Raw genomic sequence first — 24,047 nt, 5'->3', positions numbered from 1 at the left:
ATCATCTTTGCTTTTTTCTCTGTCTTTTCCTAACTTCTACATAGATTACCCTCTTTTTTAAACATTCAGCATTAAGTTAATTCACCAGCGATTGAGATGTGTCATCATTGAAATGAGCTAAAAAGGGAATGGGAGTGTCGGGAGCCATGCCAACCCCCTCAGATGCTGTGGCTTCTGAGGTGCAAGTCACTGTGTCTTCTTGGATGTTCTAGTTTTGGTTTCCCTGAGTCTGACCTGCCTTATATTTTGAAAAACAAAACCAAATCAAAACAAAACAATGTATTTTTCTTTTCCTCGTGTGATAATTTTCTACTAATGAGCATTAACATGAGAGTGTGGCCCACGCAGCAGGCCACCCCTACACACATACACAGGTGCCTGTGCGATGGGCCATTTATTGTTTCACCTCTTCATCATCCTTCATCCCTCGATGCTTTGGTTAACTGACTTGGGGCAGTCATTGTGGAATGGCACCTCCTTCCTAGAGCAGCTTCTTTCAACCAAGGAGCTTCAAGAACCTGATCATAGTTATGAATGTATGTCTGTCACTGTAACAGACCCAGCAGTTGAGTGTGCCAAGTGCCGTATGACCTCTTGCCACTGGCTTTGGCCAAGCCTCAGAGCCCCAGATAAGACTGTGTGATTAGGTCAGTGAAAAACCAGTATTTAGATCATTTTCGACAGTCGCTGTTGTTTTTAACTATATAATTAAAGGACCTCTTAAAATGCTTTACAACGTATATATTGACAGAAAATGTAGAGGAATTTTTCAAGTCCTTAATTTTTATTGGTGGCAGCCGTGAGAACAAAGTCCAGGGACTTCCAATGGGCAGTGTGAGGAACTGTTTCCCTTTTAGCTAGGACAGAAGAAGACCTGCAAGTGCTCTTTCGCTAGCGTTGTAAACTATAATATCAGTGTCCGTCGTCTGGGAGGACCCACTGCATCCGTATCCCAGCTGTCAGATGGGCCCAGGAGACTCAGGTGCTAGAATCCGTGACTGGCAGAATTGGAAAGGAATTAAACGTGCCCAGAGCAGAAGCCCTTGTGATGAGAATGTGACTGGAACAGGAGGACACCGAAGTCAGGAAGGGAGCTCATAACAGAAACATGTACCTGATGGGAAACCTGTGTGTCTGAGACACAGTGTTTGACCGTAGACCTCTACCCCTCTGCTGGGCAGTCTGGAAAGGATTAAGCAATAGTGACATAGAAAACTAAGTTTTTAAAAGATGCACTATTCTAAAAAGAACAGGAGAGTGGCTCAGGAGTGATCAATATTAATAAAGGCATAAGATGGAGACTAATGGTTTGAACAAAAATCATGTTCTCTGTTGAGAGGATGGAGAAACAAAAAGTGGGGATGTTAGCTGATGTACATCCAAGGGTCCTTTCCCACTTAGAAGCCAAGAGATAATCTCTAAGATGACAAAACAAGAAATAGTACACGTCAGACATTTAGTTTGGGGAGTAGGAGTATTTGGGAAGGGGAGGGACAAGACAGGAGACTGCTGTTTTCCAATATACACCTAATAATTTTTGGCTTTTTAAACTATGTGTATTACTATGAATGTTATTTTGATGAAATGAAATTCTCAAAAGATAAATATAAAGACAGGAAAAGGGTAAGGGCTGGAGACAGGTTTGAGGATTATTTTCCAGTGAGATTCCTTGGGGGAGAACACATGGGATGGAAAGAGAGCCAAGGTTGGGAGCCTGAGAAATGCCTGTGTCTCATGGGCAAAGGCCACAAGGAGCCAGAAAAAGAGACTGGGAAAGTATTTTCTAAAGTGACTGTATTTTACTTTAATGATTAGGAAAAAATTTTTTTTTTATTTTCCAAAGAGTATTGAAGAGGGGTAACGAGAAGGTGGAGGACTAGACAGTTATGTTATGGAAGCCAAGGCAGAGGAGAATCTCCAAAGAAGGGAAAGATGAGTAAGTGCTGAATCCTTGTAAATAAGCTTGAGACAGAGGGCACTGAAATTGTCAGTTAGGAAATCTCCGATGACCTTAGCCAAGAGCAGTCAGATAGCCAGTGAATGTGAAGAGAGGTTAGAATTTGAAGTGAGGGATCCCTGGGTGGCGCAGCGGTTTGGCGCCTGCCTTTGGCCCAGGGCGCGATCCTGGAGACCCGGGATCGAATCCCACATCAGGCTCCCGGTGCATGGAGCCTGCTTCTCCCTCCGCCTGTGTCTCTGCCTCTCTCTCTCTCTGTGACTATCATAAATAAATAAAAAATTAAAAAAAAAAAAAAAGAATTTAAAAAAAAAAAAAAAGAATTTGAAGTGAACACAGTGAGTGTTGATGAGTGTTCAGATGACTTTTTATTTTATTTTTTTATTTTTTTATTTTTTCAGATGACTTTTTAGCTGGAGGGAACTAGCATGTGGAATGAGAGCGGTTGAATCTATAAGAGAGAGAATGTGTGTAATTAATTGATGAAGTAAAGGCGTCATTAGGAGTCATTCTGTTTAAATCCATATTGCCTATTGAAAATATACGCACCAGATAACCAGCTGGGCTGGTAAAAGTAAGATGGCTTTGGTTGATGTCATGATCTTTTACACCTGGATTTCTACAGCATCTGGTGTAGATAAGGACCCAAAAGAGTTTTTTGACTTGGGCATCAGGTGGAGTAAGTACCCAGAATACTGAGACAATGCCTCAGAAGTTAGGCCACAGTAGCCCTAAGATAAGGATGGCTGTTCTTGGCTAACAAAACTTAAAACAGCAAGCATTGAAAGTATCCAGCTGTTTCTAAGTAATGTGTCCCAGAATAAAGCTCAAGAATTTTAAGGAATATAAAAATAGTCCATACCCAACAAGATAAAATTCCCAATGTCTGGTGTCCAGTTAAAAATTACCATAATGAGAAAAATAAACAGACCCAGAAGTGACTCAGAAATAACAGATGATAGAATTAGTTTTTTTAAAAAAGGACATTCAGATAGTTTTTTACTGAGATGATGGAGGGAGGCATGAACATCTTAAGAGGTGATAAGACATAAATCTCAAAGCTTATAGAGATGAAAGAAATGAGACAAAGACTGTGCGAGCTGGGATTGAGGCCCACAGAAGAGAAGATACCGGCCCTGCAGACACAGCAATAGAAATGGTTCAGAATGAAAAACAAAAAGAAGAGTCCCACCGGGCTGGCTACTGGTGTGTCGCCTCAGCTCCAGATCACCTTTCGGCCCTCCCTGCGATGGCAGAGCTATTCCTTGTAAACCTCTCTGCTTTGCCAGTGGGCAAGAGCATGGGCTGGTCAGTGGGCTGCCAGGGAGACTTAGGAGAAGGAAGGGACGAGGCTTGCTTTACAGGGCCCTGGGGAGCATGATTTTTCTCCACTGCCTTGGCCCTTGAGGTTTCGCTGATGCTGGATTCCAGCAAGACACGGCTTTCTCTAGTATTTGGCAACCGTGACTCTTGTTCTGTCTTGTTCTCAACTGAATCAGACACTGTGCAAATCAGACGGCAGTATGGCAACATCCTGAAAGTACTAAGGGCCAAATACCAGCCTTTAGGTTCTATACCCCGCAAAAAAAAAATCTTCCAAAACACAGCAATCCAAATAAATATGACACAAGACCTGCGTTTGGATGTCCCCCATTTCCAAGTACTTTTCTTTATAGCTGATTATTTTTTTCAGTAGAAGATCTAATCAGAGAGCCTGCAGTAGGTGGTTATGTTTCTTTAATCTCCTACAATTTAAAATAGTCCCCAGCCTTTTTTATTTTTCATAACATTGACATTTTTGAAGAGGTTAGGCTGGTTTTTGTTGTTGCTGTTATTTTCCAGAATGCCTCTCTGTTTGGATTTTGTCTGATTGTTCCTTCCTGATAAGATTCAAATCAGTATTTTTGGCATGATGTGTCTTCAGTGCATCACATCAGGGGCATAGCATGCCCAGTTGTCCCATTATCGGTGATGTTAGGTTTAATAACTTTGTTAAGAAAACATTTGTAAAATTGTCCATCTTTTGTAACTATCACTCGTGGGGTGATAGTTAGGCTACTGTGGCCTAACTTCTGAGGCAAATAGACCAGCTATTGTGTCTATTTTGAGACTTGGTGGTTATCTTCTTCCTCAATAGGCTTTTATCCATGGCTTTAGCATCCATTGAGGATTTTTGCCTGAATCCTCATTTTTGAAGGCACATTTGGAATAAGTGTGCTTCCTGTTCAAACTTTAAAATGGTAGTGACTTTATAATCTTTATAAGTATTTTCCTTGGTTATTTAGTTGATGAGAACTGTGGTGTCCATTGGGGTCTTTTTCCCTTCATCCCAGACACACACGTGAGGCAACTTGGACCACATGGAAGCTCAGCTTGCTGGCCTTCACGGAGAAGCTGCAGGCACAGTCATGGTTTTGGAAGCCCAGTATAGGATAACATTAAGGCATCAGCGTTTAATGTGCCGTTGATAACCAGCATGCCAGATCCCCCATAATGTATGCCAGACATAATCCATGCCATTGAGAGATTTCATAATGGATAAAGGTGGCAAGAACCTTGGAGAACCTCTTTTTGTCTTTGTCTCCAGAATCCTGTAATTAATCCTGTAATCCTTTATTTCTCTTCAAAAATTATCAATTTTTCCATGTGTTTCTAATGATCATAGACCTAAAATGTTCTAGTCTTCTTGAGAAAAGAGCGGTCCCTCTGTCACCGATGCCAAGTTGATACCCTATATAGGCTTGAAGATGGAAGCTCCTTTCAGAGTGGGGAGGAGTGATTTTAACAAGTGGAGAAGGGAAATAATAATAAAAGAGGCACATGAAGACCTCAGTGTATAAATAAGCTTGTACCAGCTTCTTACCTGCTGAGCTTTAAAGCTTGTGTCCTTGGTGGGGACATCCCTTCTCTGCACCAGAGCAGAGAATCCATCTCACCCCTACTTGGACTGACCTGGGACTGAGAGAGTTGCTCGTGACCTCTTTGACAGCACCTTTCCTGCCTCCTTGCAGGAGACCAGCTATTGTGTGGGTCAACATCATTCCCAGACCACAGGAAGGAACCCTGGAAAATTGTCTTTCCATTCAAAAGCTTCCAGCTGTTGGTCTGCCTGTTGTCCTGCCAGGTCCACCAGGAACTTGTTTTGCTCACATCTCAACAGTGCACGAAGGAGCATTTGTCTTGATAGCCTCTGAGATCATCCTGGCACCAGATTCCCCAATGTGATTTCCCTGGAGACTAGAAGAGAAACATTAGGACAGGGCTTGAGAGATGGGCTCGAGGCCCAGGGACCTGCAGGTTCTCATTAGTAAAGAGCACGAAATGCAGAGCTCCAGCCAACACCTTCATGCTTCCAGGGTCCCCCCCATGGACAGGGCCAGAATGACTCCCCTTTATACTGAATTTCACTGCAGAACTGCTGGAAGACCCAGGAGCCCACTGAGAATCGGGCAGAAGGCAGAGCCTGACCTGGGCGCCGCTCCAAGGGAGCAAGAATGGCAGGAAAGGGCAGGTGCCGCCGAGCCCCACTCACTTGATGTGCTGGAGGCCATGGTTTCCAGACAGTGCAGTGGCGACACATATCGCCCCATCCATCCCCAAGGAATTTTCTTGAAGACTAGGCAGAGAAAAGATGGAGACACCACCGTGAGCCACTCAGGACAGAAGAACACGCCCCAGAAAGCTACGCCACATTATCTTGGGGGGCAGCGGAAGAAAGACAGTTCTGGGGCTGATTTGTCCATCAGTGTCCTAGCAACAGCAAGGGGGCATTTACCCCTGAGGCCAGTGTCTACAAGTAGCCAGGTGGTCTCGTCTAAGTGCCATGGAAGACGTAAGACCAAAAATGCAGGCATTAAGTGACTTAGCTCTGACGTAAGCTAGACAGAATGAATGCATCCATCTGCAAGAGGGACTCTAGTAGTCAGAGCTTTCACTATTTGGAAGGAAGCAGCTACAGAGGACCCCAAGAGCCGCTCATCTCAAGGGGGAGGTTCCAGCAGTGAAGTCTGCAGCTCTGGGCGCAGGTGGGTCTCTACAGCCACTCACTTGAGTCTTTGGAGACTTGAGTTCACCTTCAGGGCATTTGCCAAGGCTTTGGCTCCAGCCACCCCGATGGCGTTTCCTCGTAAGCTGTCAGGAGAGATAGGAACCCTAAGGCACAGTGACCCCTGTGGGATGAAAACCGTACCTCTTCAGACGAGCCGGGGCTACTGGGTAGAGGAAGCATGGACTCAGCCACCATGGAGGTGAGGTGGTTCCTTCCTCGCTCCAAGCACAGAACGGAGATTGGCTCTGGGGAGCAGGACACGGGTGGAGGGGTGAAGCTGGCCAACCTGGGTGGTTTGTGGGAGCCCTCACCCTCCTCCATCCCCAAGGACGGAGAGCGGGGCTGAGACAAGAGGCAGCATTGCAGCCAGTGGTCCCCGCGTGCTCAGCATCAGGAGCAGAAATGACTGGCACGTGCCTGAGAGCCGCATCCAGGGTAACCCCTGCCCCCAGGACCTTGGATCCTCTCATAGAGCGAGCTCCACAGCCAGGGACCCCTACACGGGGACCTCAGGACGTGCGCCGCCTGGCAAGGCGAGAGCGGGTACCTAGGGTGAGGAGGCCCGACAGTAGGGGCTCGCAGGGAGGAAGTATGGTGTGGGAATGGGGAAGCTGCGGCTTGCTTGACCTGAAGGACGGTGTTTGAATGATCTGTGAGTTTCCACGTAAATTGACAGTTCTTTTCTTCCATTATCTTCATTCTGACAACAGTGTGGTTTCTTTGGGAACAGACCAGAGCCAGAGACGGGGACACTTACTCAAGAATCTCCAAGGTTCCGTTCATGGCCAGGGCGTCCCCTAGTGCCTGGGCGCCCCGGGCCCCGATGGAGGCCGCCTGCAAGCTGTGGGAGAGGTGCAGTCAGCGCGGGCAGGCAGGGCCCCTGCAGCCTGCACCCGCCCTGCGCCGCCTAGGACGGGAGCTGCCACTGCGAGTCCAGGAGGGACATGGGGGCTCCTGGAGAGTTTGAGGGAGAACGCTCTCTGAGCCCCTACTTCCTGCTTTCCAGATGCTCGAGGTCCCACTTGCTAACACTCGGAAAACGAAACACACCTTCCTTGGCTGGAAAGCAAAACTGACAGGGGGTGTGAGAGCCGGGTGCAGGGCTGGCTCCCTGGCAGCGTGCGCGTTAGCACTTACTAGAGAGCGGTGAGGGTCGCGTTGGTCTTGAGCGCACTGGCCACTGCAGACGCACCCTCGTCCCCGATGGCGTTCTCCTGTAAACTGAACACAGAGCATGGCCCTGGGCTCACGGGGCATGGGGTTGGCAGTCCAGTAGGACTTGCTGAGCTGGGCCCTTCTAGATTTAATTCAAACGCAAACAGAGGGACAATGGAAAAGGGACTAAGGATGTGCTGGCCAGAGAAGTAAGTCACAGCCCTCCACCGGGCCGTTTTTGCCGGTCAGTGTTTTACATCTTTTTTTTCCCCCTCCCTTCCCTTCCACATGAGTAAAGTGCTAGGTCCGAGAGCAGTCAGTGGTTAAGAGTTTAGTTAGGGTAGGCACCCATGTGTTCAGGGGAACAGTTTGCGTTAAGAATTCTGACAGACATTTGAGTGTGTGTTGTGTCCACAGAGCTGTACAGGCCGAGGTCTGTCTCAGGTGAGGAGTTGTGATTGAATGAGCAGGCCCCAGAGGCCATGTGCCAACTGCTCACAGAAGCTGCCAGAAGAACTAGGTCTAAATTGAAACCTGAAGGACGAGAGATGGGGGAGGGGGCTTGGCACATCCGCACAAAACCCAAAGAAACTGAGTCGAGTCGCCACCTCGTGGAATGAGGCTGAGGAGGTACACAGGAAGCAGATTGGGGCGTTCTTTGGAAGCCATGTTAAGGGTTGGCCTTCACTCTGCAGGCACTGGGCAGCATTTAAGCATTTCACCTAGGACGGGGACAGATTTACGTTTGGGAAAGCTCTTTGGCCAGCTGTGTGAGAGGATGGACTGGATGTAGAGGTGCCCCTGCAGTGACGCAGGTGAGTGATGCTGCTGGCCTGCTGGTGGCTGTGGGGGCAAAGGGAAATTGTGGAACGTAGGGAGGACAGCCACAGGTGGGAAGCAAGAGCAGAGGTGGTGTTTCTAGCTCACACGACTGGCTGGTCCTGTTCACGAGGTGGGGCCAGAGAAGCAGGCTCATGGGCAGGTGGTTTGGGCAGTTTGAAGTTCCTGTGAGGCGCCCTAGGGGAGATGCTGAGTGGGCAGTGGTGACACAGGTCTGGAGCTCAGGAGAGACCTCTGGGGGATAGACGTGGGGGCACCAGAGCTTTTTGAAGGCAAGGAGCCTGGGAGCGGAGAGCTTCTGGAAAAGAGGTCATTCAAGAGAAGATGGCCTAGGACAGAACCGTAGGGAGCACCAGGATGTCAAACACAAGAACCAGCCAGAGGTGAGACACCCTGGTCAGAAGCCAGTGAGGCTCAAAGGGTTAAACACAGAGTTAGCCCTCGACCCAGCGGTTCCACTCATGGTGTGTAGCCACGAGAAATGAAGGCTCGCGAAGGCTCACAGCAGTGTCATGAGAGCCAGACAGTGGGAACAACCCAGTGTCCATCAGTGGACAGTGTGGTCTATGCACACACTGGACTAGGATTCATCCATAGAAAGGAATGAAGCTCTGATTCATGCCACCACCTGGGTGACCCTTAAAGACATGACACTAAATGAAAGATGTTGGTTGCAAAGGCTGCAGACAGTATGAGTCCATGTATGTAAGACGTCCAGCGTGGGTGACTCCATAGAGACAGAGCACATGTGTGCTGGCCACAGCTGGGGTTGGGGGCAGTGGGGAGTGACTGCTAATGAGTCTGGGGTATCTTCCTGGGGTGATGGAAATGCTGTCAAATTGATCGTGGTGATGGTTGCACAGCTCAGTGGATGTACTAGAAACCAGTCAGTTTTGTACTTTATACGGGTAGATTATTGTGGTGCCTGGATTATGCTTCAGGAAAGCTATTAAAGCAGAAAAATGCCTGCTGGCCTTAGGGCAGAGGAGGCCATGTGCCTGGTGGACACCAAGGTTTCAGGAGTCCTTGCTCCCCTGACCCTCCTACAGCCCCTGCCGAGGCCCCACTTACTCGAGGCTGGTCAGGCTTCTGTTGAGCTGTAGTGCTTGTCCCAGGGCCTTGGCAGCACCAGCCTGGATGAAGTTCCACTGCAGACTGGACAGAAACAAACACACGTGAGCCCAGGGCGGAGCCCTGCATATTCTGGAGGTTCCGGAAAGAGGGGACTCTCCCAGGAGAATCTATAGGCAGGGCAGGGGTCCTTGTGGGATGAGGTCCTCGCCACTGATAGGCTGAACTCCTGGAGCCCACCTCAGGTTTGGTTGAAGAGGGTGAATGAGCACTCTGCTTAAGGGTGAACACAGGAACAGGCTCCAATAGAAACCCCAGATGGCCCCTGCGTGAAGCTTGTGACACTCGGAGGTATGGCATAGGTGCCCACCTCCCTATAGGCCTCTGTGCAATCGCCCCAGGAGGCAGAGCAGGACGTAGTGCGCAGCCTACTGGGGGGTCCCAAAGCTGGCCTCGTTCTCCTGGGGAGCTGGTACGATGGTCCTACAGCCCCACAGAGGGGACGGGACGGGATGGGCTGGGGCTGCCGCAGACTCACTGAAGTGACGTGAGGGCCTGGTTTTCTCTCATTGCCACCGCGATGGCCTGGGCGCCCTGGTCGTGGAGGAGGTTGGCTGTCAGGCTGGGAGGAGGGGAACACGGCGAGTAAGCAGGAGCTAGCTGGCCAGAGGCCCCATGCTTGCTCAGCCGGGAATCCAGGTCCCCTCCTCCCCAAGGACCTCCCAGCTCACGTTGGGGGAGCCTGCGTGTGCCAAGCCCGTGCCTGAGGCTGTTGTACTGAACCCCGACAGCCGCACAGAGAGGGGACCTGGATTCAGCTTAGTGAGGTCCCAGGACAGATCACCCTCTGGGAGCCCACTCCTGGTCCCTGTACTGCGCTGCCCCTGACCTGGGCCCTCCCACGTCGCCCTGGGGAGGTGGCTGGGGGAGGGGGCAGCAGGTAACTGAGCACGTGGGGGTGGTGGGGTCACCACCAGCGGCCAGGCCTCCGGGCAGCCCTCCCCAAGCAGGTCCTTCCCAGCCTGTAGAGCCGCCCTCTGCCCTCCACTCCCCAGGGCACCAGGTAGGCGAGGGAGGCGCAGCTTGCACCCAACTCACGTACTCCAAGTTCTTTAGGGTGCTGTTGCTGCGGAGAGCTCGTGCCAGCTCCTGGGCTCCCTCCGGGCTGATAGAGTTTTCTCGAAGACTGGGGAGAGAGAAGCCCCTGACCGGATGTGTGAGGGCTGGGGGCAGGGGGAGAGGGGGGAGACAGGCCCCGGCACTCCGGCCTTTGGAGACAAAGGAACCTCAGGCAGGACCTGGGCCTCCTGAGCCATCAGGGCTGAGGTAGAAGAGCCTCCAGCAAGCCAGGCTCCCACTGCTAGTGTCCCCCCTGTAGGTCCACCCACAGGGGACCCGGCAGGAGGAAGGGGCTCAGGTGACAGGCCGTCAGAGGTGAGGGGCCTGGGGCCAGGCTCAGCTGCCTCAGGGGCTGGTTTGCTGGAAGGGAGCAGCAGAACTGGCCAGCTGAGGCCCCAGGTGCCCCTGTGCCCCCGCCCCGCCCTCCCTGAGAGAGCAGGAAGTGTGCAGGATGCCAGGTTCCAGAAAAGCCCAACCACAGATCATACAGAACAGGCCCGCAGTGGGAGGTGTGGGCTTTCCTTCCAAGTCCCAAAGTCCCCTTGGCCAAAGGGACACTGACTGGAGAGGGAAGCCAGGACTTACTTGAGGCTGGTGAGGGCCTGGTTGGCACAGAGGGCCCCCGTCAGGGCTGCCACTCCCGCGTCGCTGATGGAATTGCTCTGCAGGCTGCAAACAGAACAAGATGACGGGACGTGCTTGGCATGGCCATCCCGACCCGCCGGGAGCTGCTGCTCCGGTGTCAGGTGCAGCAGAGCTGGGGGACTCTGGCCGTAGGTGTCACCCCACGCTGCCCTTCTCTTCATCCCTCTTTCCTGTCCCTGCCCCCGTGTTCCAGACGCCCTAGGTCCGCGCAGGTGGGTCTAGTACATCAGCCCCACAGCTTAGCCTCTGCCTTATGTGAGTGGCTCCAAATACCCAGGGTAGGAGTGTGTGTTGTGTCTGCAGCCCCAGAGAGCAGCGCCGCTGCGTCTCCCCGGTGTGGGGGCAGCATTGCACTCCCCCAGCCCCCACCAAGGCCGCCACGGCTGACATCCTTTTCAGTCACCTGTACCAGCTTTTCAAGGGCACTCGGTGTTTGTCACTCTGAAAACTCCACAGTCAACACCAACCTCCACTGTCTAGGGAAATGGAGCCGGTGGGGCGGGATGGGACGGTGGGGTGGGCGTGGGACAGGTCACAGTATGACCCGGGCTGCTGAGGTTGGGTTCTGGCGAAGTAGTGGTCCTGACAACCCTCCTCCGGGACCCGCCTGCTTCTAGGTGGGGAAACCAGGGGAGTCACCCTCTGCCCACGGCCACTCCTGGAGGGCAGTCAGGCAGACTCACTCCAGACTCTCCAGGCCCTGGTTCACTCTCAGGGCCTTAGCCAGGGCCTCAGCACCTCCGTCACCGATGCTGTTACTGGAAAATCTGCAAGAGATGGGACCAGGGTGAGTCGGTTTTCGGGAGCAGCCTGGCAGGGTGGGGCCCAGGGACCAGGGTGCAGGGCTGTGCTTGCTCTGTGGTGGTAAGGGTGCCCAGTGCACAGCTTGTTTTAGCTTGGGTCTGTGGCTCGCACGTAGCCTCTGCAAGTGACTCCTTATGGCCTGTATACGTCAAGGTAGCAAAGTACTTGACTCCCTAGCAGGGGCAGGGCCAACTCTCTAGTGGGAGGTTTTGTGATACTTTATGTGAAGATGGCCAGGCAGTGCTGGGAAGGCAGTAAGTTTAAGTCTGAGACAGGCCCAATCCTGGGAAGCTGGAGTCCAAAGTCAGCTATCTTGCACCCACACATCTGTCCATCTGTCCATCCATCCATTCATCCTCATGCTCACAAATATTTGTGATGGGCTGGGCATTGTGCAGTCAGTGAGGATACATATTCGGCCCTTCTGCATTTCTCACATGAGCTCCTTCAGACTCCTGTTCTGTTTCAGGGTCTCCGCTATCAGCTGGGCTCCCACAGGCCCGATGGTATTCTTCTGTAGGCTGTGGGAGAGAAGGGTCTTTCAGCACAGCCAGCCATAGCCATTCCCACTGCAGGGGTGGTCCGGTTCGAGGGGAGTGCTCAGAGTGCTCGAATGCCCCCTCCATCTATCACAGCATCAGCAGAGAGGTCTCTAGGAAAGGTCTGTGGCTTGATGCTGAAGTGATGCCAGCAGACTGACATCATTCCATGGGGGGTGTCAGAAGCAAGGACAGCTGGGCCCTCCCTTGTCAGAAGCTGGAAAGCAGTGACCAGAGAACGCACAATATCTAGCAAGCTCTCGAGTGGCTACTCCTGCATGTGAGTCCCGCCGACTCCTCACTCAGGCAACCCTCTCAACACCCAACCATCTACCTCTTGACCAGCCAGCGGCCTGCCTCCCAGCCCTGCAGTCCTCCGAAGGCCAACGCTCCGTTTAGGCCCTCTTGCAACAGCTACTTCCCTTTATACCAAATCTGGAGGACGGAAATGTTCCCACAAGCCCCAGGCTCATCCTAGGAGGACAGACACAAGGCCCGACCTGTGTTGTGTGAGGCGAAATAGGATGTAAACAGAAGGGAATTTCGTTAGGTTCCAAAGGGGAACTTTCCCTGACAGCGTTTCCCTTAGAGCGTTTCTTTGAGAAAATTTGCTATGGTAAAGCTGTCCCTTTGAGGAGTAAGTCTTTTTATTTTTTTAAATTTTGTTTTTTATTTTTTATTTTTTTATTTTATGATAGTTACAGAGAGAGAGAAAGAGAGGCAGAGACACAGGCAGAGGGAGAAGCAGGCTCCATGCACCGGGAGCCTGATGTGGGATTCGATCCAGGGTCTCCCGGATCGCGCCCTGGGCCAAAGGCGGGCGCCAAACCGCTGCACCACCCAGGGATCCCAGTAAGTCTTTTTAAAAGCTAAATAAACCTCTTGCCAGATTGACAGCCTGTAGGAGTCTTGGAGCCATCTCTCTCAAATGTACACATCAAGAAAGACAGCACGACTCCACTTTGTAAATGCCTGCTTGTCATAAAGATAGGAGAAGTTTGGTTTTTCCTTTGGATAAAGGCAGTAAACAGATGGCTACCCCAGCTACCAGGCAAATTTAGGAAAAGCTATGTGCAACAAATGGTGCTGTCCAGTCCTCTGGAGCACAGATTATCTCAAGAATACACATATCACAGGTTGTGTCTGCTTGGCTGTAGAAAAGGGTGAGATTTCCTTGTCTTTGCCAACTCGTTGGTGGATTGCCAATGACGTGCACTGCTCTCTAGTTGATTATTCAAATAATTAAACTGTTTCATTCTTTACTACATTTGTGGAGAGGATTTTCTGCATTGGCAAGAGGCTTTAGTTTTGGTCATTTCCCAACACCTCTTCTTCTTTTTTTTTTTTTCCAGCACCTGTTCTGTGGAAAAGTGGTGGACATCAAGATTTCCAGGGGCCAACCAGAGGGGTCAGAAAGCCTCAGGATATCTCCCCAGTCATCCTTCCTTGCAGAAATCAGACAGAGAGGCTCTTGGAGGAGGAGAGGAGAGGAGAGGAGAGGAGAAGAGAGGGTCTCTCTTCTGGTCAGCATGTCCACTTACTGCAGCACAGAGAGGGTCCGGTTGGTAGCCAACGCCTCAGCCATGGACCTGGCACCATTATCCCTGATCTCGTTGCTCTGGAGGCTGTGGAGGAGGCGCGAAGATGTGTGTCACAGATGGTGCACATGAGGGTGCCCTCTGGTGGTGGCCTTCACCCTTGCTGCAGTGTTAGCGAGCCCCAAGGGAAGAGGCAGGGGGTGGCCGAGCAGCTGACTGCTATCTGTCCTTACTGCCCACCACACAGGATCTGGGGACAGCCCGGTCTTCCCAGAGCAGCCCGGTCTTGCTGATCTGGCCTTAGGATTCCCTCTGGGTCTCTAAGCATTTGTCTCTTGACTAGAAACAAGGTGCCCATGATATCGGGATAACAACTAATTTATCAGTGGTCGGAATTACAGCCAAAAGCCACAGCATCCATGTGTTGACAAGGATGTAGAAAAATTGGAACCCTCACCCACTGCTGGTGGGAATGTAAAGTGGGGCAGACTGTGGAAAGCAGTCTGGCAGTTCTCAAAAGGTCAGAGTTACCGTATGACACAGTAAATTCTACTGGTAGGGTCTACTCAAAAGAATTAAGTATTCAAATGCTTGTATGTGAATGTGTGCAGAAGCATTATTCACAAGAGCCAAAAGGTGGAAATAACCCAAATGTCCCTCAACTGATGAGCGGATGAACTGTGGTCTGTCCAGTGGAGTATGACTCAGTCATAGATCGGGATGAAGCACCAGCTACCATGTGGATGAACCTTGAAAACACAATGCTCAGTGAGAGAAGCCAGATACAGAGGGTTGTGTTGTAGGATTCTGTGTGTGTGTGTGTGTGTGCGCGCGCACGCGCACGTGTGCGTGTGTGAAATCTGCAGAGTAGGTAAACCTAGAGACAGAGAGCACCGACCCTGCTGGCTGCCAGGGGCTGGGAGGAACAGGAGAATGGGGAGTGATTGCTAATGGATACAGGATCTGCTGTCAGGGTGATGGAAATATTTTGGAACCTGATAGAGGTGATGAATGAACAACTGTGAATGTGCTAAGTGCCATTGCAATGTATACTTTAAAATGGTGAATTTTACCCCAATAAAAATAAATAAATGAAAAAAACAAATGACAGTACACACTCAACTAAGGACGGATACAACCACAGGCCCCTAAGAGGAAGATAGCAAACCACAGCAAACCATAGGAATATTCTGGAAGATGGGCCCTTCAATGTCCTGGGAAACACCTCAGGGGAATATTCTGACACCATGGTCTTGGGGATTTCCCACTCAATGGAGGACAAGAGGTTTTCCTTATGGATTATTTTACTTTTCCACTTCTGTACCACCCCACCTTCCTTCTTTTCCACCCCCTGATTAGGCTGTAAACACAAGAACAATGACTGTGGAAGAGCTGAAACCTGAAACTTGTGTAGGTTACAAGATCATGTGGTATCCACCCAGGTGGGAGCCAGTGTAGCATGCCTGCCATTTTGAATCATCTCCCATTCCATGGTTGGCACCTGGGAGGGGGTTTTCTGGGTCCTCTACTGGTTACGTCGGGACAGGGAGCAGATGGTACATACCTCAGAAAGGCCAGAGTGCGGTTAATCTTCAGAGCATCTGCCAGAGCCTTGGCCCCTTGAGGTCCAATGGAGTTGCTGCGGAGGCTGGTGGAAGGAAGAGAAATAACTGGTTTTTGTTTTGTTTTTAATCCAATTCCCAGGGACAGAAAAACAAAAACAGAAGTTACTTGACCTTTAAATCTATGTTCCTTGAAAATAACATATTGGGCTTTAGGATTTCATGTTTTGCAGAGAAATCCTAATTTAGGTGAACAAGTAAGGACTTTCCCAGTATGGCCCATTTGGTGGAGAGGAGAAAGCAGGATCTGATGGACTTGGCTTGGAGCAGGTGTGGAGGGGTGAGAGAAGAATACTATCTTCAGGGATGAAATTCTGATGCCTCCCTGAGCTGGTCCTAACAGCTGAGGAGCCAGGATTTTGCTCACTTGACTGTCTTTCCAACCCACCCAGGAGAGAGTGTGGTCTATGGGACTTCACGAGATGGCTCGCAAACTGTCCCTGACCCAAGGGTGGAAGGTTGGCCTTTGGTGTCCTACTTACTCCAGAGCAGTCAGACTTCTGTTGACCAGGAGGGCTCTGGCCAGAGCTTTGGCACCTTTATTACTGATCTGGTTCTCAGCCAAGCTGCACAAGGAGAGAGGAGTGGTTATTTTAGGTCCATAAGTCTCATGGCCTCTTACTCAACACCAGGCTTGTGATCCAAACCTCTCAGTTTCACTAGCATCATGAAAGCCTGGATGCAGGTGGAGATGAGGTGGTCCCTGGAGTGAGAGTGACCAGCGCAGGAAAGCCTCTGAGCCAGGTAAGGTAAGGCCAAAGAAAGGGGACAGACCCTCACACTGGCAAAGAGTCCCAGGGCAGAGTTGGGCAAGAATCTGGCACAGCAGCTTCTACACAGTGCAGCAGGGAGCATAGGCAGTTACAGAAGTTGCCCACATAGATCCCACGCAGCAGTGTGCTGCAAAAAACAAAATACAAAAACACTGATGTGTAGCATTGGCCAATTTCCATGGTGTAAATACTCCCACCTCAGCCAATTTTTTAAAACATTTTATTTATTCATGAGACACACACACAAAGGCAGAGACACATGCAGAGGGAGAAGAAGGCACCCTGTGGGGAGCCCGATGTGGGACTCGACCCCAGGATCACAACCTGAGCTGAAGGCAGATGCTCAACCACTGAGCCACCCAGGCGCCCCTACCCAGGACATTTTTTTTTTTAAGATTCTATTTATTTATTTATTCATGAGAAACACAGAGAGAGAGGGAGGCAGAGACACAGGTAGAAGAAGAAGCAAGCTCCATGCAGGGACCCCGATGTGGGACTTGAACCTGGGTCTCCAGGATCATGCCCTGGGCCGAAGGCAGCACTGAACCACTGAGCCAACCAGGCTGCCCTACCCAAGACTTTTATAATGTTTTATGAGTAATACTTCATGAGCCATATGTGTATCCTGAAGGGTGCCTTGGACATTTCAAATGGGGATGTGGCCCCAAAGACCAACTATAGGGAGGTGAAGAAGAGCATGTGGCCATAGAAGAAATTTTTGACTTCTATTCCAAAAATTTCCTGAGCACTCTCCAGACTCCTTCATGCAAAACACTGGAAGTTGACTATTTTGCTGAAGACTTCCCATGAAGGAAAAAATAATGAGAAGTTGTCGTTACTGTGTTTTCTCCAAAGGGGTTGCATTCATATCTCCAGCTAACGAGACAGAGATAATGCTGCTCATAATGGCTGGCCCTTCCTTGTACAGTCCTTCCTCTGTGTCTGGCCTGTCCTCACACTTCCCTTGCACTGACCTGCTGAAGCTGCTTGACAACCCAAAGAGGTAGTTAGTGTGCAGGAGAGGGTTATTAATCTTGCCCCAGTTCCTGAAAGTTGATCTCTGCTTACCTGGGAGCCTTAGGCGCCCCCCCAGTAGCAGCTTGACCTCTGGAAGGGCTTCCCTAGGGGCAGTCAGGTATATCTCCATGCCCAACCTCCGATCACAACTGCACACAAGCCTGGGGAGCCTCCCTGGTGGGAGAGCTTCGTGTGTGCTGTCACACAGGGTCACTGGAAGAGGGAGGCACCGTCTATAAGACTGCCCTGGGAAGACAACTGGGAGCTTGCCTGCTCTCCCGGGGACCACCCCACGCATCTTCTCTCCGCGTATTTCCATCTGATCCTTTTGATGTAATGAACCACAGCTGCAGTACAATGGCTTTTCTGAGTTTTGTGAGTCCTTCTAGAGAATCATTGAACCTGAGGAAGGGTCGTCGGAAACCCCTGGACCCACAGACCCTGTTTTAACCCCATTTTAACCCTCTTTCGGCACACAGGTAACTGTCCAGGGCCACACAGGGCCCACGGCTCTCACCGCTGTCCTCGATGACTACTAGTTGTGCCTGACTCATTCCATGTTTGTTTTTGTTTTCTCAGGCAAAGATTATTTCAGAACCCGGAGGGAGGCTTACGTGAGGATGAAGAATTCCTCCCTAGATCCTATGCTCCAACTCATCTCCCTAGTTCTAGCCACCTCCAGGTCACATCAGTTCGGCTCCAAACTGGGTATTAGACTCAGAAACGTTATCACAGGAAGAAATTTCCTAAGCACAAAAATCTCTTCTGCCATCAGCATATAGACTTTCGTCTAATTATAACATTAAAGATGCAATGTTTAAATTGTATTTTTGTACTCATTTAAAAGTTTAAATTCATTTTTTAAATTAAAAATGTTAACATTAAAGAAGCAATCCTGGGATCCCTGGGTGGTGCAGCGGTTTAGCGCCTGCCTTTGGCCCAGGGCGCGATCTGGAGACCCGGGATCGAATCCCACGTCGGGCTCCCGGTGCATGGAGCCTGCTTCTCCCTCTGCCTGTGACTCTGCCTCTCTCTCTCTCTCACTGTGTGCCTATCATAAATAAATAAATAAATAAATAAATAAATAAATAAATAAATTTAAAAAAAAGAAGCAATCCTATGCCTATGATACTGTTTTGAGGGCAAACTTTGAGAGGTGCGCAGAGAAGACTGGGCCTGGCACCACGTTGGAGTACACAGTATTCAGAGAAATGCCTCCATGTCCGTGATAGCATCTGACCCTCACCCTATCCTTTCCCTCCTCTCACAGTTGAGGTACCTGAGCCTCTGAACTTTCTGGAATGGGCAGAAATAGGCAGCATGCATCCTGAGCCACAGCCTTCAAAGGCACCTCTCCTTGAAAGCACTCCTGGCCAGTTGAGCAGAGAGGAGGATGGGAAAGCAGCCCCAGACCCTGTGAGAGAGCGGGCACCCTGGATGGGGTCTCCTGGGTCAGCGTTACCTGATCCTCTGAATGCGACAGTCCTTCCCACTCAGCACACTGCCCAGCAGCTCCATCACGGGGTCCTGAAACTGGTTGTTGTCCAGCCTGCAGGAGGAAGAGCGATGATGAGCAGGTAATAGGGCCCGTGGGCAGGTGGGGTGAGGTGCTGGTGCAGGGCTGGCGTCAGGACCACAGAGGCACCCAGGCCAACATTTCCATCATGCTGCAGCCTCCGTCATGCAGCTCAGGGGTCCGTGCCAGCACCCCCACCATGCTCAGAGTTTTCCTGTGAGGGTGGACTGGGAGGCTCAGTGTTGTAAGTTCCAGGATTCCTATTCAGGGGGTGTCTTCCCAGCAGCCCCGCACGCCATGTAAGTCTGGGGAACATGGGTTGCTAGTTCTCCTCCTCTTGAGGACATGGCACCTGCTCCCAGGTCTGAAATGGCCCTGGTCTTACAGCCTTCCTAAGGTCCAGAGCCCTGGGTGGATGCTGGGCTGGGGGTGGAGGGAGTCAGTGTGGCCTTTGTCAGGACTGGGATGGTTCACAGGGTGTCAGAGGTTGAACTGTATTCCTCAAAAAAGATATGTTGGTGTTCTGACCCCCACCCCCACCCCCCCACCTGGTCAGTGACTCAAGAATGCGACCTTATTTGGAAATAGAGTCATTGCAGATGTCATTAGTTACAATGAGGTCTTTCTGAGCGGGGCGGGCCTATAATCCCATAGGCCTGGTGTTCTTATCAGAGGGAACAAACACTGCCTGAAGACAGGGACATGGAGAAGGAATCCGTGTGACCACAAAGATTAGAGTGAGGTGTGGACAAGCTGAGGATGCCAGCAAACAGCACAAACTAGAGAGGCAGGGAGGATGCTCCCCTACAGGTTTCCGAGGGAGCTTGACCCTGCTAACACCTTGGTTTGGGACTCTGGCCAACAGCTGTGAGTGTATGTTGCCTTAAGCCATCTGTGCTGTGGTCCATCTCCAGGCAGCTGGCCCTAGGATTCTGATACAGGGGGGTGTGGTGGTGGTGAGGAAGCTTCCTGGGCCTGCCCGCTCCTCCACCCCCACACCTTGTACATCCCAACCTCAGTGCCCACCTGAGGCTCCGGCAGTAGAGTAGCTGGGGCAGCAGGCTCTGTAGGACGCCCCTGCTGAGGCACAGGGACAGGTTGGCCTCCTGGGCACAGGCATCAGACACCTGCAGGAGATAGGCCAGGGCTGCGCGGTGCTGGGGGCTGGTCAGCCCTGCCAGGCCCCCGCTCTCCATGGCCTCCTCCACGCTGCGGGCCAACTCTGTGCACTGCAGCTCGTGCAGGCAGTGTAGGATGTTGACTGCCCGGGCACAGATGGCCACGTTGGGGCGTAGGCAGCCCTGCAGGAGCTCCGCCACCTCGGCCCGGTAGCCCTGGTGCTCACCCTGGGCCAGCAGGGAGCCGGCCAGCAGGGCATTGACCCTTGGGGACAGGAGTCCCGAGAGGAACCTCAGGAACACGTCCAGCCGCCCGTCCTCGGCCTGCATGGCCCGCTGGGCCGCACTCCTGAAGTGTGTGAGGAAGCCCAGGCGGGGCCAGGACATGCCACCCTCGGTGAAGAGGTCGAAGATGGCCCTCTTGGACGCACTGTAGTAGTACGCAGCTGCCACGTACTCCTGCAGGGACAGGTGGCTGAAGCAGTAGGCTGTGGACGAGGCCAGGGTCTCCTCCCGCTGCAGGAAGCAGCCGCACAGGGTGCTCTGCACCAGAGTGAGATCCACGCCGAACGCCTTCAGGTCCTGCTCATAGAACACGTACTTCTTCCTGACCAGCCCATGGAAGGCCAGCCGCCCCAGGGTCCCCACCATCTTGCGGCTGCTGTGGGCCACCTGCTCGATGCGAGGGCTCGCCTTGCCCTTCTCCTGCCTGTCCCCACTGAGGGCCATCCTGAAGTAGCAGGAGTAGAGCTCGCACAGGGTCCTTGGGGCCCACGGCTCTGCATCCTGGGGCCCCAGCTTGCTGCGGCTCAAGTGAGCCAGTGCCGACGCGGCCAGCCGGCAGAAGGCGGGGACCGTGCACATTAGGTACAGAGCCCTGTCGGCCTGCACCTGCCTCAGGACCCAGCCTGAGAGGGTGTGGTCTTCGGGGAACATCTCCTCCAGACACGCCTTGATCTCATCCTCGTTAAAGCCCCGGATCTCTGTCATCCGGTCCACCAGGCCACCCGGGATCTGGCCAGCCACATTGGGGCGAGAAGTGACCCAGACAGACACTTCTGGGAAGAGGTTGCCCCGGATGATGTTGGTGATCAGATGGTCCACCTGGATCTCCTTCTTGGGATCTGTGCAGGCCACGGTGTTGGAGAAGTCCAGAGGCATCTTACACTCATCCAGGCCGTCCAGGATAAGGAGGATTTTGGATGGGGCTGCTGCCGCCAGGCCAGACTCCCCGGTGTGTGGGAAGACGGAGTGGATGAGTCTCTCTGCAGACAGCTTCTCGTGGGTGTTGAGATCTCGGAAAGTCAAAGGTAGCACCAGGGAGAAGTCCTTGCCAACCTGTCCCCGGGCCCAGAGGTAGACAAAGTTCCTCACCAGGGTGGTCTTGCCCACGCCAGCGACCCCGATGGTGATGGAGATTCGGGGAGGGATAGACACCCGCGACAGTGGCAGGAAGAGTCTGTCGAGGGCAATGGTCCTGACCGGGTGCCAGCCTCCACGCGTGGTCTCCACCTGTGTGAAGTCGTGTTCCTTCAGCTGCAGGTCCGTCAGCCCCTCCACCAGCAGGAGGCTGGTCAGCCTGGACGGGGTGCCGCCCAGCTCCAGGCTGCCTTTCACCCAGTTCAGCAGAGCCTCCTGGCACTTCTGTGTCCTCGAGTCTGTGGGACAGAGACCGAAGGGGAGGGCTGGGAGGGACGGAGACACGGGAGGGGGGGGGGGGCGGGACGCGCTCCCTCTGCCTACCATCGCCGAGTGGCGGCCTGTCCGGGGCCTGCGGGGTCTGGGAGCCCTGGCCGCTCCTCCCGGCCAGCAGGTCCACGAGGGCTTTCACTTGCCCGGCTGGGGAGCCCGAGCCGTGCCCCTGGCCTGCCTCTGTGCCTGGCTGCACCTCCTGCTTCCTCATGGGGTCCGGGATTGCCGCCGGGAGCTGGGGAGAGAGCCGTGTCACCCACCGGGCCTGGGCAGGGAGTGAGCCTACGGGGCCAGGAAGGGACCCTCGCTGTGCCCTCCCCGGCCTGCTGGTGGTCCTCAGCCCGGCCCGGGAGGGCCCAGACGGGTGAGCGGGGCCTGCCTCTGATGAGGGGGCCGGTGGATCAGAGCCCGGCCTGGGCTCCAACCCGAGCTCTGCCGCTTACCGGCTGTGGGACGCTGGGCAGGCCACCTGAGCTGCTTGCGCTGTGGTGTCCTCATTTGTGACCTGGAGATAGAGACGAGGTTCAGGGTAGATCTGCTCGCAAGAAGGGGTGAAGGAAGGAAGCCAGTCTGGGAAGTGTTCTGTGATTGCAGCTCTGCGACCTTCTGGAAAAGGCAGAACTCTGGAGATTGTCGCTGGTTGCGAGGGGCGGATGGGGGTCGGGGGAGCCAGGCGGCCCCCAGGGCGGTGAAGCCACAGTGAGGTCCTACCGTGGGTCCGTGTCATGGTGCTTTGCCCAAGCTCCTACACGTACGGTGTTGCGGTCTTCCTCACTGTTTTCCTGGGGTCTCCTGATGCGCAGGGGCAGTGTTTTCTACTGAGCACTTTGACAGGGAGCCGCTATGAGGCAGAGCTGTGCCCAGGCACCACCTGCCCACCTCCTTTTTCCTCTCTGAGGATTTGAGTGGATCCCGTAGCCAAAGCCGGCCGACCACATGTCCCTCCCTCAGCTAAGGTGGACACTGGGGGATCCCAAGCCCACCCGCACCCCCTTCCTGTCCTCACCTGTAGCGGGCGGGATGTCCAGCCCACGGCAGCCCCTCTGGCAGGGCCTCAGGTACTTAGGGGGTCTGGGTCGGCAGCCCTCATCCACAGGTCTAAGACAGAAAACAGGACACAGCGCTGGGCAGAGGTCACACCTACTGCCCTGGGTGGCAGGAGCTCACTGAAACGGGTCTGACCCATGCCTCCCAGCCCTGCAGCTCTCTGGGTCTCAGGGATAATCACTTAAGAGGAGTCACTGGCTCCAGCCCCAAGGGGGCCACATACTCCCTGACCTTGTATTTGCATTGGGCCTTCCTGGCATTTTAACTCAGGACGAACCATTTACCTAGAAAATGCTAAAAAGAAGCTTAGCGACAAGTAATATAGCGTTTTCCAGCCGTTTGTTCCTAGCGCTATTGAAGCACTAAGTAGTGCAATGAATTCAGGGTAGCTGGCTGGCGTCCAGCCCAGCCGAGGAATCTGGGAGCATTCGTAAAAGGCCAGGAGCATATTCTTCAGATCCTCTCACTGTGCTCAATCCTCGGTTCTTGTAAGTGTGAAAACCAAGGTGAGAAGAAACCAGAGGAGATTTGGACTGAAATCTCGTTAATGTGTATAGACTGGAGTAGGGGTCATTGGTCTTCCTTTATATCCTGTAGTGACGCTGTTTTCCCTCACGTGGATCTTGCCAATTCCCTATTTGCATCTAGATACTTTTTTTTTTAGATTTTTATTTATTCATGAGAATACACAGAGAGGAGAGAGAGAGAGGCAGAGACACAGGCAGAGGGAGAGGGAGAAGCAGGCTCCATGACTCCATGCACAGAGCCTGACGTGGGACTCGATCCCGGGTCTCCAGGATCACACCCTGGGCTGCAGGCAGTGCTAAACTGCTGAGCCACCAGGGTTGCCTGCGTCTAGATACTTTTAAATGGTTTTTGTTGTTCTTGTGAATTCTGTCGTTATAAAGGAGACAATTTTTGTGTATTTTATCTCCTATCCGATCAACATGTTAGGTATTCACCTTAGTTCTTGTCATTTCATGGTGAATTCTTATCCCAGTATGAATAAGTTCTATTTTCTAAAACTGCCAGACTTATCTTGAACAATTTCCCCACATCAGTCAGACCCCCTGCTTCCCCCACGCGGTGGTGAAGGATGGCAGTCGTGCAAGGGCATCTGCATTTTACTCCCAACCGCCAGGCATGATTCCAGCCCAAGCTGGCAGGCCTGACGTTTGCGACAATGTCTAACTAGTTCTCATCTTGAAAAAGATTCTTTGATTCTCTTACCATTCAAATAACATTATGTGATACTCCCTGAAGGCTTACTGTGTTCCAGACATTCTGTTAAGCACTCTTTATTCTACTTCTTGGAGCAACTCTCGATTGCATTATCTTTCCCATTTTATGGATGAGGACATCAAGGCTCAGAGAGGTTAAGTGATTTGCCCAAGGACAACATACAGCTGGGGAGCAGTTGAGTTGGAGAAACCAAGGCTTCGCCAACAGAAGCCTTTGTGCTGGATAATCTACTGCCTCTTAGAGTACATTCCCACATTTTTAATAAATGAGGGGGGGCCTGTTAAATGGGGAAAGGCCTTTTGAG

The 24,047-nt window shown here is 52.2% G+C and overlaps 2 protein-coding genes across 4 annotated transcripts in view; one reads left to right on the top strand and one right to left on the bottom strand.

Moving 5' to 3' along the window:
* Positions 1-17,870, top strand: part of CLUAP1 (clusterin associated protein 1) — a 61,927-nt gene extending 44,057 nt beyond the window's left edge. The window contains exon 15 of one of the 2 annotated variants that reach the window (XM_041749777.1): positions 17,708-17,870. The gene's annotated coding sequence lies outside the window, so the exon portion shown is untranslated. Of the gene's footprint in view, positions 1-13,530; positions 14,832-17,707 lie in introns of those variants that run through there. The other variant, XM_041749776.1, reaches the window with a different exon arrangement.
* Positions 2,191-24,047, bottom strand: part of NLRC3 (NLR family CARD domain containing 3) — a 37,057-nt gene continuing 15,200 nt past the window's right edge. The window contains exons 2-20 of one of the 2 annotated variants that reach the window (XM_041749774.1): positions 22,166-22,552; positions 21,898-22,060; positions 21,506-21,689; positions 19,671-21,420; positions 18,591-18,677; positions 15,821-15,904; positions 15,281-15,364; positions 13,720-13,803; positions 12,077-12,160; positions 11,519-11,602; positions 10,776-10,859; positions 10,174-10,257; positions 9,610-9,693; positions 9,072-9,155; positions 7,143-7,226; positions 6,763-6,846; positions 6,005-6,088; positions 5,490-5,573; positions 2,191-5,194 (exon numbers count right to left, since the gene is read on the bottom strand). In XM_041749774.1, the coding sequence (XP_041605708.1) occupies positions 5,104-5,194; positions 5,490-5,573; positions 6,005-6,088; positions 6,763-6,846; positions 7,143-7,226; positions 9,072-9,155; positions 9,610-9,693; positions 10,174-10,257; positions 10,776-10,859; positions 11,519-11,602; positions 12,077-12,160; positions 13,720-13,803; positions 15,281-15,364; positions 15,821-15,904; positions 18,591-18,677; positions 19,671-21,420; positions 21,506-21,665 (3,180 nt within the window). In that variant the 5' untranslated portion in view covers positions 21,666-21,689; positions 21,898-22,060; positions 22,166-22,552 and the 3' untranslated portion in view covers positions 2,191-5,103. The remainder of the gene's footprint in view (positions 5,195-5,489; positions 5,574-6,004; positions 6,089-6,762; positions 6,847-7,142; positions 7,227-9,071; positions 9,156-9,609; positions 9,694-10,173; positions 10,258-10,775; positions 10,860-11,518; positions 11,603-12,076; positions 12,161-13,719; positions 13,804-15,280; positions 15,365-15,820; positions 15,905-18,590; positions 18,678-19,670; positions 21,421-21,505; positions 21,690-21,897; positions 22,061-22,165; positions 22,553-24,047) is intronic. The other variant, XM_041749773.1, reaches the window with a different exon arrangement.

This window comes from Vulpes lagopus, chromosome 3 (genome assembly GCF_018345385.1).
Source record: "Vulpes lagopus strain Blue_001 chromosome 3, ASM1834538v1, whole genome shotgun sequence".
Taxonomy (NCBI): Eukaryota; Metazoa; Chordata; class Mammalia; order Carnivora; family Canidae; genus Vulpes; species Vulpes lagopus.
This window is presented reverse-complemented; position numbering and strand designations above follow the sequence as displayed.